The following is a 17,647-nucleotide window of genomic DNA, read 5'->3' as shown; positions in this document are numbered from 1 at the left end:
GGAAGAGGAAGGATAGGAAAAAAGGGAGACGGAGGTTACGTGACGACAAAGGACGAGAATATCTGGGAACGGAAACGGAGATGCCAACCGAACCATAAATTTGATCTCTCCTCTACTCTCATCCCTTCCTTCCCACCCCGGGAATTATGATCACTTTTTTATTATTCTCAAAAAAATTCAAAATTCAAAATATTTTTATTTTTATTTCACTCAAAAAAAAAAAAGGAAACAGGGAGCTGAACTTATCCGTTTTACATATGGCAGAATTGATCGTGGAAGTCTTATCTCTAGATGACGGACCTTGTGACACGACCTCTTGTGGTTTGTCATCGGTCGGGTAAGTTCATCGATAAACAACGAGGAAGATTGAACGGTAACTTTTATTTTTATTTTTACTTGGAACGAGGCCAAGAATTTCTCTTAAATAATATGATACGTGACTAGTTAGAGAGGTGTGAACTTCAAGTCTCGTCGGAATATATATTGAAAGTTAAAATTTCTATGAGCGGCTTGAGGAGTGCGACACCTGCGACCTGTTTGAAGTCGATTCTTATAAAAGAAAATGATTTGAATTGATTTCATCTCAAATCAGTTTGATTGGGTTCTGCGACACCTCTTACCTATTTGGAGTCTATTCTTATAAGAAAATGATTTGAATTGATTTCATCTCAGATCAGTTCGATTGTGTTCGGTTCAATTGATCAATTACAAGTGAATTCTATTCTTTGAAATATTGAAGGATTTAAATGAAACGAATTGAATATTATTGCTTGGAATGCATTTCAAAATGGAGTTGATCTATTTACGAAGGAATTCGCGACTTAAAATTAGGTTCGTAACAACTAATTGAAATTAAATTATGGCCAAATCTTATTGATACAGCAGAATTCAATTGAATTCTTCTCCAATGAATTGAACTCTGTCATGTAAGTGGTTTACAAAATGGATTGTTCATGATTTTACCAAAAAAAAAAGATCCTTTTACCGATAAGTTTTATGATTTAGACTTTTTCCAAATTTTGCTATAGTTGAACGACAGAAGTAGTCAATGCAAACTTCTCTCCCGTGACTTTTTTGTTTAACTAACGAGGTCTATAAACGGACATCACCCGATTAATATTCACGGCTTGCGCGTAAGCCGTACAAGGCGACGTGACGGTTAACTAAATTTCAATGGACTGCATCCATTTCTTTATCTGCGGATCAAAAGCTACAAACACAAAAAGTGTCCAATATTTTCAGACGTACGCCCGTCGATTTGTTTCTTTTCATTTAAGAGTAAACTAATAATTTACCCATCAAAAAATCGATATTACGTCAAATCTAATCTCAATAAAATTTTTACATTAATTTTAATATTGACCTATTAAATGTACATCATATTATCCAAATCGTTTGTTTGTTGTTAAAAACTCGACGGAATTCCTGACAGAAGGGGTAATATGATGTATAGGTCAAGGTCAAAATCGATGTAAAAAAAGTAAGAAATAAGGTATTTTCGTCCACTATTGGACGGCAGACAGATGAAATAGGTCATTTGATATACACTTAATCTGTCAATGTTCAATTTGATAGGAAAAATTTCTTGAGATCTGATTTAATGTAACATCAATTTTTCGCGGGACAAATTGTTAATTTACTCTTTCATATATTGTATGTCTATATATCGAATTTATAAAATTACCCACTATGATTTTCTTATATAATTGCTTCCTTTTTCCACTGGGAATAAGGAATTGGAAGTGGACATGCGTTAATTGTCCGGCTGAATTACGATAAGGATAATAACATACATGTTTTGGGAGAGCAAAGGAACAGCAACCTCTTACGTACAAGTAATTAATACCACGGGGAACCTCTTCCCTCCCTCTTCATTTCCTTAATACGAACATACACCCAGTTGCTTTTCTTAGAGATAATTGATACGGGGAGGAGTAACACGTCTTTGTTTTCGCCTGTTCCGTAGGTAAGCCGCCACGGCACATCGGAATATGAGGGTAAAGGAGATATATATACATTCGGTTTACATGGCACGTTTAACCGATGGAGATAGAAGCTTTATATCGCCCCCGTTATGCATTGGATTTATTCTGGGCTCGCCTTAAATGAACCAAAATACGTACTCACATTGATGAAATAACTGCTCGAGTTCGCATCGCAACAGAAGAAATTAGGCCACCTATTCATTGTTAATCTATCTTGAATAGTTGAGGCTGCAAAATATATATATATATATATATATATATAGAGGGATGGACCGGCAACTGAAGGGTAGTCCCCTTAAAATTTCTATGTTCTATAGAAATTTATATTTCGCCCTTCAAATTTTATGAAATTATTACTATTCGTCCCAAAGTCGAAAATTTTATATTCCTATTACCCTCTAAAGAATCTCGCCCTTCCCGATCTAAATTTTGCATCCGTCCCTATGTATATATTTTTCTTGATGAGCATTTGAGTGGACTGTTGGTGTACGTGTCTAGTTTTTTTTTTTAATCAGGAATCGTGACGATTCGTTCATAACAAAAAAGAGTACATGACAAAATGTTAAAGAGATGATTACAAAATTAGAAAATAGAGGGATCCTCCTTGGCAGGCTACGTGAAAGAATAAAGGTGGAAAACACCAATAAATATGTACAGAAACAGATGTAACAGCTTCCCGACATTTCGACCAAACCCTCTGCTGGCCACATCGACCCCGGGAAGACCAGGGAAATGGTCCTTAAGCCATAAATTCATGTAGATCTAAACCGCTATATGGTGTATGTGCCTAGTTCTTAATTGGCTAGATAAAAACTCCTCGTACATTCCACCATATGGTTGATAATAGATAATTTAAGGTTATTCTTCACGTCGACAAGATTTCCAAGTTAAAATCTTGATTTTTATTGATTCTCTCTACAGCCGCAATTTATTTTATCCTCTTCCTCTTATCACATAAGCTTGTCACTGTTTCTTTACTAGTTTATTTTCCTCCCTTAGATACTCGCATAAATTAAGACAAGTCGAGTGTCTGAATTTCAGAAACGTTGCATCTTCGAATCTATATAACATAGTGGTTTACACCTATTTTCCGTAAAATGCGAAAATAGCCAAGCTGTGACGTGTGCGTGGTCTCTCGGTAATTTTTCCGGGTTTTGGATATGTGTCGGGCTGGGTTTGAAGGAAGTTGGCCGCGGATGTGTGAAGCGGGCTGGACTAGTTGAAGCCCAAGATTATGAATTCAGCCCGCTAGAAGTTTAGCCCAGGGTTGAAGCCCATCAGGATGGAAGTCCATTATGATGGCTGAAGTGTAGGGCATGCATGTGTATGGGCGTGGAGTTTACAGAGGACGGCGGATTTAGTTTTCCTATGGCAGCCAAATGTTTTCTTGAAGATCAAACGAGCAATATTCAAGCGATATTATTGTGTTATCTAGGATATATCTCCGATATATTTTGTCATTTTATAAATAAGTAGGTTAGGAGTCAATTTCTTATTTCGATATTGTTTATTGTGTCGTATCTAATTTAGATAGATTCTATCGGGTTTCATTGTATCGCCTATATATATATATGTGTGTGTGTGTCGTCTAGTTCGTTGTTAAGCTCCGCACGTCAATCAATCAAATCCGTACTTTCATTCTATCTTTCATTCATTGTACTGTACTTTACCTTACCCGCACTTTCGTTTATTGCACCTTACGTTTCCTCACCTTTTCAATTCTCGTTCGTTTATTCCTTCAACCGATTCCGTGCGAATCAAAATTATCATCGTCTTTGGAGCTTCCGGGCATCAAGACGAGATTTTATCATCCTTCGGCACCACTTGCCGAAGCCTACTTGAGTTCGGGTTCACTCCCATGGGTGACCCTGATCAATTTTCTGCTCCGCTTTCCGAGGCTGAGTTGCTGGCCGAAATTTGATTGGGCAGGCTAAGTAGCCGCTTAGTCATTTTCGGACTCAAGTCCTTGCTTGTGAGTAGGAGATTGGTGGAAAACAATAAACGGTCAAATCCTCGGGCCGCGAATCATTTAAGACGCACTCTAACATTGAAGACCTAAATCTAGCTATTAAGTAATTCCGCGGACTTTTCAGGCCGTGGTACACATTTTGTTTTGGTGGGCCAGCAAGTGACACTTGGATATAATTGGAATCACTTCCTGACACACTTGGATCTTTTCATCGTGTTGCTAATTAGGTGTCGAGTGTATTTAACGTGATCACGTAGAATGGCAAGAACTTTTAACAAAGTTTCACCATTGGTCATAGAATTTGAAATTTCAATTCCTCATTCACCGACCTTTCATTCGCCGAAATGTATAAATTTAACTACAGTCATGTTAAACTATTTTCGTGGAACTAACATATTCATGGGAATTACTTCCCACGGCCTTCAAACAAGATTCAAACCCGAATAATGAGTTCTGAAGCTAGAAGGGGAAAATCATGACAAAAGTTCCTTTTAATAAACGAGACCTACCGGTCATTCGACAAAAAACAATTGGCTTAGCAGCTAATTTTCTTCCCAGTGTCGAATATATTTGCCGGGGGCACAAGAGGGAGTTGACCTAACCAGGATGCCTAGCTACAAATGATAGACAACACACACCTAATTACATTGTCGGACCTAATATATGATCAACGCAAGTCGTCCAACATGCACATAAAAATATCCCTAATTAACTTACGATTATTGATGGTGCCCTCCTGCTGTTATGTCAAGTCAGTCCGAGGTATACATGCTTAACTAATCAAATGGTTCGTACTATGACTAGACTTATTACAAGTACAATCATGCTGGGTTGTATTATAGCGGTTTGTCTAGCATGACATTGTGTCATATTGATAAGGTATTGTCTCCTCTTTTTTTTTTTTTTTCAGTTACCCTCCGTAGCCGGTTTCACCGGCTTGATCTCTGGGAAGAAAGTCTTCAGTGGGGCCCACGCCCTGTGACTGTGAAGAATTACATAAATAAGAAAAAGGAAGTCAAAGTTATCAAATCCGAAAAGGAAAACGGGCACCGAGGTGTATTCAAGGACAACCACACTTTTAAACGAGGTTACCGGCAGCCTTTAAAACTGTCAATGATCACGGACAATGCATTGATCCATCTCAGGGGTGGTGAGACCGTGAATGACGACTCACTTGTCGCCGAGTAGCTCGGAGCCAATCGATGACCACGATCATGCAAATGTTGGCTGACGGCAACGGCCTCACCCATGTTCCTCTTGCCTTCATCAATTAATTTTTAATTTTATTTGAAATTTTCTATTTTAACGGTTAAGATTGGCACTGTCTTCCACAGTTCCACCCTTCTTCCTCTGTCGTTCATGTAATTCCTCCTATTTCTTTTAAGTATTTAAAAGAAATGGAAATTAAATTCTTTTTTACTTTCAAATAGAAATAAAATAGAAAATTCATGATCACATTATAGGAAATATAAACACTAGTTCTTAAAATACAAAAAAAAAATTTGAATATTTATTATTATATAAAAACGTTTAGTACTAGATGTGCTATTTTTTCTGAAAATTAATTAATACTTCAATTAAAGTGCTTAGTATTTAGTAGGTATCGGAAAAGTACCCACGCTCATAATTGAAAGCACTAAACCGATATGATTTTGTACTTCATGAATATTTAGAGTACTAAAATTTTTTGTTTCATATTTTAGTTATGCTATTTAGTATTTATATAAGTACTAAAATTTAATAACTAAAAGTAGTAAAATCAATCTAATTTCAATACTTCAATAGTCCATGAAGTACTACAACTTCCAAATATTAGTATTTTAGTTCAAACGCTTAGTAATCTGTACGTTCATGCAAAGACTAACTTAATAGATAAAAGTACTAAAATCATTCCAATATACGTACTTCATTAGTATTTGAAGTATTATAATATCCAAATATTTAGTATTTTAGTTCAACCATTTAGTATTTGTAAGTACGTACATATACTAATTTTAATAACTGAATATACAAAAATATGTTTGATTTCAATACTTACTTGAAATACTGCAATTTTCTAGTAATTAGTATTTTATCTCAAACATTTAGTATTTTATAAGTACACGCTTATACTAATCGTAATAACTCAAAGTACAAAACTCAATCTAATCTTAGCATTACTATAGTAACTCTAAGCACTTCAATTTTTAAGTATTTAATATTTTAGTCTAAACATTTAGTATTTGTGAAAGTACATGCAAGTACTAACATCAATTATTAAAAGTACTAAAATCGGCCTAATTTCAGTACTTCACTAGCAGTTGAAGTACTGAAATTTCTAAATATTTAATACTTTGGTTTGAAAATTTAGTATTTTAGGTTAAGTTTGATTTAATTGTAGTATGTACTTATCTATTTTTGATAAATTTTAGGATATTTATTTTAAATATTAAATTGGTGCTATTTTTAAAATTTTCCATGCAATTTTATTGTGTTGTAATTTTTAAAATTTGTTATTTGGTATAATTTTTCTTATTCTATTAAAAGCTCGTAGATATTAAAAAGGGAATGTCTGTAATTTTTTTTAAATTTTTTACGCAATCTCTTAGATTTTTCATATTTCTCGTAAAATTTTCATATTTTATTCAAAATTCAAAGAAATTATTTAATTTTTTTTTGTAATTTTACAAACTTTGTATGTAAATTTCAGACCATAAAGTTGACAAATTTTTTTAGGATGACATTGTGTCGCATTGATGCAATAGCAAGAAAGCGCCGACGACATTTTTTAGGATGACATTAAACCACATTTGGTAAGAAATGTTGTTACTTGAAATATATTGAACTTTTCCAACAAATTGGTTATTCGAGCTGTCAATTTTTCTTTATATGAGAGTACCAATTTTTTGAATTCCTACATCAAGTAAAAAGGTGGGCATAAATGACGGCAACCTTACTGCCCCCAGTTACAAAATATCGATTTCCTTAGACTCTTACTGCAAATCAATGTCTTCCTTCCCCTATGAGAAGTGAAGTAATCATAAAAAGAAGTGAGAGCATTTTTATTCTATCCATGTCTATTGAAGACGAGAATGAGCAAGAGAAGCACAAATTGATGTTATCACACCAATAAAAAAGGCATGTGAAGAATGGCAAAAACTTATTTGCAAGCTGGCTGAAGAGCCTTCTCCAACATTATCGAAATGTCATCATATCTTATGGTTAATAAAGGATTGGAAAACGCTAAGAGAAAATATTAGCAAGACTCAATTTGATATAAGATGCTATATTGGCAAAAATTGCATTCTTATATGTTTGGACTTTTGTTCATTGTTGAAGCTTCTTGCACTTTTTCCATCAAGCCTGTTATTATACAGCACCAAACATTTCTTGAAGCAAAACAAAATATATCATCATAAACTACAATATATGATTGATCTTGAGGGCATAAAACATACTAGTGAAGCCAGTAGGGAAGAAGATTAATATTCCTTTATTTAAAATTTATGGATCAGAATGCCAAATATATGGAAAAAAAAGACCCCGCATTTTTAAAATCGGAATCGCACTGATGACCATCGCATTACAAATGCAATGCTCTAACCTCTTAGCTAAGGGGGCTGAAATAGCAGAAATTACACGTTGACACAACGCGAATCACGGTTTCTTGCGCCTAAATCTGAATTTAGACTCGAAGGGAATAGAACATGGCTAAACCCTAACGATATGCTGAAAATAAAGAGTTATGGCAAACTCAAAGTATCATTCATTAATAGGTGTTTCTGAGGTATGTAATCTCTTCTTACAATGAGGTGAATAGTCTATATATAGAGGGAAGACACATCTCTTGACTATAGAATAGGAAACTGATATCTATACTCCTCTAGATTACCTTCCTATAATGTAACAAAGAAATAATCTGAAATATGAAACTTCAGACTCCTGACTCAAACTAAAATTGGTAGTAATATCTAATTCTAAATTTATTTCTATCTAAATTAAATATACTACATAATTAAGATAATAATATTTTCAATCTATGGATCAAGACATCTCATCTTCCCCTTCTACATTACAAGAATATTTCCTTGATATATCTAAGATATGCTTCTTGGGCTTGGGCTTGTTGATACAGATATGGCTGAAAATCCTCCGCGTCATTTTCCCCCACTTGTGAAAAGCTCGTCCTCGAGCTTTCGATGTGCTTCGAGTATTGTAGTCACCATGAAGTTGAATCGCTCGTATGGATGGATATCCATTCACCACAGCTCAAATTCCATATGTGGAAATGTTAATACCGATAACACCTTTGGGAACTTCTCTTCAAAATATAAATTCTTCACAATCAATATAGGCAACTCATGTGATTCTAGAGTTAACTCGTTCTTCACCTTGATATCATTTTCCTTTTCAGGACTCTCAACAATTTTGGAAACTTCCTTAATCTTCTCCTCCTTGCAGTCGATTGGCGTTGGTCTCTCGTCTTCCTTTTAGTTTCCATGGTTACTATTCGAGAATATTTCCTTGATATATCCAAGATATGCTTCTTTGGGCTTGGACTTGTTGATACAGATATGGGCTGAAAATCCTCCGCGTCACACGTCCATGCATAGAAGTTTAGAAAACTCCTGTGATCTTTTCCATGAATATTACCGATTTTCTCTCAATAGGTCATATTCATAGAAAAGTAGAATTTGAAATAATTGGATTAACAGGTGAATACGACAACGATTTGGCTGTTGAAGTTGATTTCTATCAAAAATTGAGGAGAAACACGTATACTCAAAGAACCTACAACTACGCACTGCAAATATGTCTTTTCTTTGGCTATTGAATTGAACTTCTGAAGCAAGAATAAATTCATCCAAGAGGCCAACCAATACCTAAAGATGAGAGGACAGAAAAGGAAGGGATCATCTAAAATTTTCAATCTCTTGAAAAGAACTCAGCTATTTACATATTGATATAATGGCAATATACACGTAGGAAACATGTAAAGTGATTCGTATAAATTGTTTTATTATACATTTTTGCCTTTTCCTACTGTTTTATGCTTTCTTGAGGCAAGGAAGGCTTAGGAATTGGATAGAGTCAGACAAGTAACCTTCTGGTTCAGAAGTCCAGCAAGTCCCTATACTTTAGGATGGGGCCAGCCCATCCCCAGTGCTCGCACGGCTCTTCACAGCTTATCAAGATTCTGCAAACAAAAAAGCAAAAAGAACTTACGTCAAATGCATTGACACATATAACCCTACAATGACAAATAATAATATACTTGATAAAAGAAAATGGATTTTTCCTGTGAAGCTAAAGACTAATATTTTTATTAGTAAATTAATAATTTGTCCACCAAGATATTAATGTTATATCAAATGATCTCAGAAATTTTTTTACATCAATTTTGACATTGACCTATTTAATTTATATCATATTACCCCTTTCGTTTATCTATCGTTAAAAACTCGACGGAACCTTTTGACGGAAGGGGCAATATGATATATATTTAATAAGTCAAGATTAAAATTGATTAAAAAAAGTAAAAAATAATGTCACATCAGATGTTTCCATCAACTATTGGATGGCAGACAGACGGAATGGGTCATCTGATATACACTTAATCTGTTAAGGTCTAATTTGATGTAAAAAATTTCTTGAGATCTAATTTGATGTAACATCAACCTATAAAGGGAAAAATTGTTAGTTTACTCTATTTCTAACCCAAGCTACTTAAATTTAAATTAACCAAAAATATAAAAGCTGCAAAAAGCGATTCTGAAGATAGCTTAATTAGGTCGACATATAATAGCAACCAAGATGGGAAGTCTAAAATATGTGTACATATCACATAAATTCACTTTTTCATTGTTATTGAATCAAGTTGAACCCCATTTATGAAATCCGCTTGTATGTACTTCCCTGAACAAAGTTCTCAAGGTAGGTATATATGTCGAAACAGGAGACCCCTTGCTACGTGTTGAAAGGGGCCTACAGGATCTTGCAGTCCTTTCTGATTAAAGGTTCCATTTTATGCGAGGATTATTACGCCAGACATCTTATGACGTGATCCGTTTATCAAATCTATTATATGATTTAAAAATTATTCAGAAAGTCCATAATTTATATACAGTTTTAAATCTATCATGGCGTTAATTTTTTCATCAATATCTAATGGTATTATTGACGTGAAACTTAAGTGAGTCCATTCTTATCACTGTGGCCCTTTGCCTGTGATGAATTTGAGAAAAAAATTAAAACCAAAATATAGATTGGAGAAAAAATTAAAACTGCATGATAGTTTTGGAGTCTACTTATATTTCATTGACGGATAAATTGATGGCTTGATAAATTTGGAACAAAATGTAAACCGTAGACTTTTTTGAATAATTTTTAAAACGTAAAATAAATTTAAAAAAATAATAAAATCATGGAATATATGACGTAAAGATCGCTTTCCTGTCTTGTCAGTAACACCAACATTTTTGTAAGATCGACCGACTCAGAAAGAACCCAAGAGACTGCTTTTGCTACAGAGTCATCAGAAGAGCAACTGATTGAATAATCTTTGTACATCCCTAATATGCCGTGCTTCCAATTCCTTGGTGCCGAACACAACCTAAGTAGATAAAGACACATGTTTTTGAGTGGAAACTTACCACGATTACCTAAATTTTCATGTTGATTCCTCATTGCTTACTTCGGAGAAGCGATTCTTCTTCAAGTTGCTTGGCACGATCCAATATGTAAACTACCGGAGACACTATGAACGGAACATCTCATTTGTTTCCTCGGCGTCAAAAGCACGAAAGGATGCAATCAGCTTCCGGAAAATCCTACACCTGCCCTCCAATCGGGCAGTCCTAGGACATCACATTGCCTAAAGTACCTGCGAGAGGAGAAACGACGTTGAATATCATCGTAATCTTGCTGCAGAACCTCTCCAGGTCAACTGGGTCCGGTGCTTGTACTCCCTCAGAGAGAGACCTCATGGTTTGCATTACTCGTTTTGATGTATCACCCAAGCCTTCGAGATTTATGATTATAAGATGCCTATCCATTGGAATTGTGCAAGGACAAGAGAGAAGATAATACAAAGTAAGTATTGAACTTAATCATTTAGCATTTAATTCCATTTAGTTTGTTTGAGAATGCAAAATAAAAATTGACTTAACTTAATGAGTTAGTAAAAACACTAAGCTTGCGTTTGGTTTTTGGAGTAGAGTTATTATTCTACTTAACTCCATTCAACTTTAAGAAATTAAAATGAAGACAAAATATGTGAGAAAATTTATTAATAAAAAAATGGTTGTAATAATTGTTAAGAAAAAATATGTGAGATAATTTATTATAAAATTGGAGAAAAAGACCAAAAAAGTAATGAATAGTTGGGGAAATTTAGTATTAAAAAATTAATTATAATAATAATTTAAAAGTATTTGAGAGAATTTACTACTAAATAGAAAAAAAATAAAAATATAATGATTGTATTATTGAATTTAGGAAATAATACAACAGAGTCGAATGGGGTGAAATCTTGATTTGAGTAAGTGGGGATATATTTACAATCATAATCCCTCCCCTTTTATGTCCCACCTTATCCTGACAATCAAATGCATCATAAGTTAAGTTTATTATTCTAGAGCACATATTAAAATCCATCTATATAATAAATGGGTAAATTACACTGGTGGTCTAAAATTTTTTACAAATATTTTAATATGATACAAATTTTTTTTTTGCTACTTGATAGTACAAAATATTTCAAAATTGTTTCAGTATAATACAAACCATCATCTCGCCATTAACGCCGTCAAGCCGTCCTTTAAAAGATATGTAAATTTTACATTATCATGTAACTTACGTAAAATATTTTGTACTATTAAGTTACAACTTCAAAATATTTTGCACCATCATATAATGTCCCACAAAAACCGGTTTTGCACCATCAGCGTCGGCTTGACGGCGTTAATAGAGAGATGACGGTTTGTACTATATTGAAACAATTTTGAAATATTTTGTACCATCAAGTAGCGAAATTTTTTTTGTACCATATTGAAATATTTGTAAAATTTTTTGGACCATTAGTGCAATTTACCCTAATAAATACTATGAAATTGATTTGAGATAGCCATAATGTGCCTGGATAAATGAACTATAAAAGAAAATTGAAAAAAATAATAATTTCAAACATAAAAATCCCACTGAGAAAATTAATCAGTCACTTATAATTGTGCGTTTGATTTCAGAGTTAAAGTAACTTTGATTTTAATTGTGAAAAAGGAAAAATGATTGTGTAGTGTGTTGAGTTAAAGTTAAAGTTAAAATTTTTGACTTAGGAAATGTGTATTTTTATTGTGTAGTGTGTTGAGTTAAAGTTAAAGTTAAAATTTTTGTGATTTTAACTACGAAACCAAACGGATAAGATTTTAGGAATATATATCTCAAATTCGCCCAATATATACTTATATATATATATATATCTACCAATTTCATTATGATGTAAAAACATTAATAAATATGCAAAAAGTAAAGATGCCACCAGTCCCTTTCAGAAAAAAAAACGTGAGCAAATTTGCATAAGAAGTTTGAAATTTCTAAACCAGATATCGATTGAATAAATATAAAAGAAATTTTTATCAGGAAAATCATTAGTTACAAAATTCTTATGAAACCATAAACTAATCTACTTTTATCATATCATATGATTACTGAAATTTGAAACTAGTGCTTAAAAGTTCTCCGATTATTCTAAAAGAAGCAAATTTGTTTAACAAAACTACCAATCCTCGTGACCAAAAATATTATAGACATGTATCGATAAACCCGTGGAACGTACCGAATCAACGCTACTTATTTCGGAAATCAATTATCTGTCCCTAATCTTGCGGACAAACAATTATACTCAAGAACTGGGGTAGATTGGACTTTTCGACTCCTTCATAACACGAAGCAGTACAAGGAAATGTATGTTAGTAGTACAAAGGCGAAGTACGTTAAGCTTTCCTCTTCGGTGGGCCCATCCTTCCCCTCCTCGTCCAACGAACTCTCCCTCTGTCTTCCCCTGTCTTCCTTTACTCACAGTTGAATCACTCGACAATCATGAACAGGGAAACCACACAGGCGGCAGCAACCAGCCCACTTCTCGGCCGGGGGGAGCCATCGGAAGCGCTTCCCTGCTCCTCCTCCTCCTCCGCCTCTGCTGCGACGTTCCCGCTCGTACTGAGCACTTTCATTGCTCTCTGGGGCTCCTACATCTTCGGAAACGCTGTGAGTACCATCAGAGCCTTTGTTATGTAAAGAGGCAAAAGTTCGGTGATCGCAGAATGATATTTGTTCGATCAGATTACATGAGTTGCTGTTAATGATTGTTGTGCAGTTGGGCTACTCATCGCCTGCGGAAAGCGGGATCATTGAGGACTTGGGACTCTCTCTCGCAGAGGTAGTAATAAAAAAATTATGTAACCTTCTTAATATTTCGGCTTTCTTTCGGGATACATCTCCCGTCATTCGTAGACGTGATGTCCTTCTTGCAAAAGACAGAATCACACTAGGATGAGTATCATAAGACGAGCTTCTTTGGCATTCGGTGCAGCTCGAATGCTGTACAGTAGCGTGCCTATTAAATTATGCCGTGTTGTGCCTGCTGCCACGATTATGTTCAGCAAGCTAAATTATATGCTTAAAATTGTTGTGAGGACTCCCTGGAAATGGTACTGTGGAAATTGCAGATGTAAATGTTCTATGAAATCAAGATATGCATTAAAACAGTACAGAAATTCACATCATATTTCGATATGATAAGTGCAGGTTGGTCCATTTGGGTTTGACTTTTCGCTACATAATTGTCTGCTTATAAAATATTGAGATGAACAGGTGAAGATCATTGCACGTATCTATTCGGTAAAGGAAATTTTGCTTAAGTTGATTGAAATAAAGGGGAAATAAAGTACTAGACTGAGAGATGGCTGATCAATGGAAACTCCTTCAGTTTCTCGACTCAGTTGCACTTCTGCTGAACAAATAAGTTTTCTTGCTCTTTGTCTTACCACGGTACAGTACTCGCTGTTTGGTTCGATCTTGTCGATTGGAGCCATTGTGGGTGCACTCTTGAGTGGAAGGATTGCAGATTTCGTCGGTCGCAGAGGTGTAAGTCCTATTGTCCCTTTACTCTTTCCAAAACCTCTGATCTCTCTGTCTCTAAATTACTTTCATGTCATTAAAAGTCGTTGTTCGTCTCTTGTTTGACAGGCTATGTGGGTTTCTGATGTCATCTGCATCTTTGGGTGGCTTTTAATTGGATTCGCGCAGGTTCTATTCCTTTTGGTTTTGCTAAGCTTTGTTGCTTTACTAATCACGATGTTTGGTAATTTGACATGTAACGAACTAGAAAAGGATAAATGCTGAGGTTCTTCTCCGAATAGATTGAAGGGTGACTGGGAAAAAACATGATGTTTATGCATAATATCAATAATTTCCTTACCAAAGTAGCAGCTTGTAATGCTGTAAATCTTCTAATTCTTGATGTTAAAATTTGGTTGAAAGGATGCTTTATGGCTGGATTGCGGGAGAGCATTGTTGGGATGTGGAATTGGCCTACTTACTTACGCGGTGAGTGCAGGATAATTTACTTTCAGCAACTTACCAAAAGAATTCACTTTATATGGAATGGGTTCAATCTCCGAGCCCGAGCAGGTACCTGTATATATTGCAGAGATAACACCAAAAAATCTCAGGGGAGGATTTACGGCACTTCATGAGGTTAGTATCAGTTGAAACTTACTAAATTATGCGGGGGTTTCATTGTAGTGCCTTTCTTATTGTATTCTCAATTTAAAGTTTGTGATAGGTTGCAGCAGTTCAATTGCATATCTAGTTGGATCAATTATCAACTGGCGTGTATTTGCACTGACAGGTTATCCTTCATTTTATTGCTATCTCAATACTTGGGGCTCGGGGAGTACTAACTTTGCACTGTCTCTGTTGGTTGGTCTTCAGGACTGATTCCTTGTCTCATACAGTTTCTCGGACTCCTCTTTATCCCTGAGTCTCCAAGGTGGCTGGTGAGTTCAATCCTTTAAAATTTTCTTCTAGCCTAGAAACTCTTATAACTGCTGGTACGAGCAATGCCTTCAGTCCTGGTGATAAAGTGATGAATAAAACCTCTTGTAGGTAAAAAATGGTCGGGATATGGCGTTTGAAGCTTCTCTACAACAGCTGAGGGGGAAGAATGTAGATATTTCTCAGGAGGCATCTGAAATTAGAGTATGTGTTCTGAATCCATATTCAAGCAGAAGAAAAGTACGAATTGAATCATTTCCCAGAATCTCTAACCGAGGCGCATCCTTATTTAACTGACAGGACTACACAATCTACCTCGAATGGGTAACCCAGAAAGGATTTCTCGACATGTTTCAGCAGAAATATGCACGTTGTCTCATTGTGAGAGAGACTCCTTCCTCTGACTAATAAAATTTTAGCATCTAAGTTCAACTTCACTAAAGTATAGTCCTCCATATTTGCTGTAGGTGGGAATCGGTTTGATGGTGTTTCAACAGTTTGGTGGGATGAAGGGGGTCTTGTTCTACACAGCATCAATTTTTGAATCTGCCGGTGACTATTTGAACCATGTTCTTTTGTTGATTCAAATTTTAACCAGTGGAGAATTAGCTTAACCAGTATCAGTTGCATGGCAGGTTTTCCTAGTCGAGAAGGGACTGTATTAGCTGGAATAACCAAGGTAATGTACTTGCAGTGCAAATTACTGATAACTGTGGCATTCTTCTCCGACTTATTATGGATGATGTCAAAACTTTGGTTTCTTTCTTTCTGACAGATCATAACAAGTGCATTAGGGGTGCTGCTACTGACTATATATGGAAGACGTCCCCTTCTACTGGTTCGGCCCTAAACTAAACTCAGGCTCTTCTCCAAAAAAAAAAAAAAAAAGAAGAGAAAAGGAAAAAAAAGAGAGGATGAAAACAGCAATAGTTGTCCAGTTTGTTCTGTTTTACATAATTGAAGCTGCAAATATTGTTGTTTCAGTTTTCTGCTGCTGGGGCATGGCTGGGTGCTTTGATCACTGCCTTATCATTCTTATTCTGTGTAAGCTCTTTCTGGAGAAAGCCTAATGCTTATATTTCTCCTTTTATCTCTGTTGACTTTGACCGTATATAGTACTCAGTTTCCAAACCCAATGGGACATGACAATAACAGGACATTCATTTATGGAAGGAGCTAAGTTCGGTCTCTTTCCTTGTTGGGATCTCGGTAAGCCATTGTTCTTTGATATGAAAGTGATACATCTTTTAGCATGGCACCTGAGGGGAACTGATATGATGATTGATGGAATCTTTTGGATAGAAGAATACACCATTCCGCGACATTATATATAGAATGACATTTCATTCCTCAGTGATCTAATTGCACCAGACATTTCATCGATCTCATTTTACCACTACCACTTGTTCGTAAAATGAGAAATCCATGCTTATTTTGTCATCCCTTTTTTCATTTTTGGCCTCCAATATGTTCAGGTGTTCATAGGGGCTTACGAGCTAGGCCTTGGCAGCATACCTTGGATTATAATGTCAGAGGTATGCATATGTCGACATTGTTGTCCTCTGCTGTTGTCTACTTTCCCTGAATTCCTTTAAATGAAGAGAAAATTGGTTGGCTGTTTGCCTCAGATATACCCTGTAAACATCAAAGGTTCGGCTGGGAGTCTGTCGAATCTGGTCAGCTGGTTCGGTTCTTGGGCAGTTTCATATTCATTCAACTATCTCTTCGAATGGAGTTCTGCAGGCAAAGGCCTTTCCTTTTGTTTTCTCTTTGCTCCCGTCCGAGTATGTGCTTGCACACATAATTACTTATGTTTGTGATTTTCAGGGATTTTCTTCATTTATTCATGCATATGTGGCTTGGCCGTCCTGTTTATCGCAAAACTTGTACCGGAGACAAGGGGACGAACACTGGAAGAAATACAAATCTCGATTACAGAACAAGAAGGGTAATGAGACAAACTGGTGTTGTCTTCAATTTGCAGAGAGCAGATTATGATTAATTGGTTGGACAAAAAGAGGAAGGAAGAGCCTGACCGTAAAAGCAATGCAAGTTATGTAAGGCGTCGTCAATCTATTGGCCGACATTAATCAATATTTGGATGTCGGCTTGCTCGGGATACAAAGTGTGTCTAGTGAGTTTAGACCATTGGCAGTGCAATTTACTGATTTCATCGTCTCATTGTTCAAGTTAGATAAGTTTTCCTTTTGGCCACAAAATTATGTAATTTTTTTATAATGTAATTTTACCAAAAGAATAATACAAAAGAAAACTGTTCACGAGTAATGTAATCATGAATTTGCTTTTGAAAGTTGCTATTATCTCGAAAATAAGTAAAATTGTGTTATATTAAGCACAACAATAAAGAAAATATGTGTTTTAACATGTACTTGGAATTCTTTTCGCTAGAATTGAAATTATTGAATTTCTTTCTACACTGAGCAAAAAAAAATCGTAATTTCCCCTAGTTTAACAAAAAAAATCGTAATTTGAATGAAGGGACTTGATGGAAAATTGGAAACAAATGTCTACTAATGTGGCTTGGTCCAGATGGTTCGTAATTTTTTTCTTCTTGAGCAAGGGATCGGATTCAAGTCTTTCAGTGGGTTGCCCAGGTTCGAACCTAAATTCGTCGAGACTCATTGAATTTTCGGATACC

The 17,647-nt window shown here is 35.3% G+C and overlaps 1 protein-coding gene across 1 annotated transcript; it reads left to right on the top strand.

The window, feature by feature from the left end:
• The first annotated feature begins 12,961 nt into the window (after window positions 1-12,961).
• Window positions 12,962-17,295, top strand: LOC116215579 (sugar transporter ERD6-like 5). The gene is made up of 18 exons (XM_031551339.1): window positions 12,962-13,197; window positions 13,307-13,369; window positions 13,987-14,076; window positions 14,179-14,238; window positions 14,473-14,538; window positions 14,623-14,688; window positions 14,767-14,842; window positions 14,926-14,990; window positions 15,100-15,192; window positions 15,289-15,369; window positions 15,456-15,540; window positions 15,624-15,667; window positions 15,764-15,826; window positions 15,973-16,032; window positions 16,144-16,197; window positions 16,464-16,523; window positions 16,617-16,731; window positions 16,816-17,295. Exons 1-18 carry the CDS (start codon window positions 13,030-13,032, stop codon window positions 16,938-16,940), a joined length of 1,434 nt encoding a protein of 477 aa, XP_031407199.1. The 5' UTR covers window positions 12,962-13,029; the 3' UTR covers window positions 16,941-17,295.
• The last annotated feature ends 352 nt before the right edge of the window (window positions 17,296-17,647 follow it).

This window comes from Punica granatum, chromosome 7 (genome assembly GCF_007655135.1).
Source record: "Punica granatum isolate Tunisia-2019 chromosome 7, ASM765513v2, whole genome shotgun sequence".
Taxonomy (NCBI): Eukaryota; Viridiplantae; Streptophyta; class Magnoliopsida; order Myrtales; family Lythraceae; genus Punica; species Punica granatum.
The sequence above is the reverse complement of the archived record's forward strand: the minus strand, read 5'-3'. Positions and strand labels throughout refer to the sequence as shown.

Coding starts and splice junctions, on each gene's coding strand:
- LOC116215579 (XM_031551339.1), top strand. CDS start 13,030: ATGAACAGGGAAACCACACAGGCGGCAGCAACCAGCCCACTTCTCGGC. Junction 15,370..15,455: donor AATATGCACGTTGTCTCATT/GTGAGAGAGACT, acceptor TATTTGCTGTAG/GTGGGAATCGGTTTGATGGT. Junction 16,198..16,463: donor CTTTCCTTGTTGGGATCTCG/GTAAGCCATTGT, acceptor CAATATGTTCAG/GTGTTCATAGGGGCTTACGA.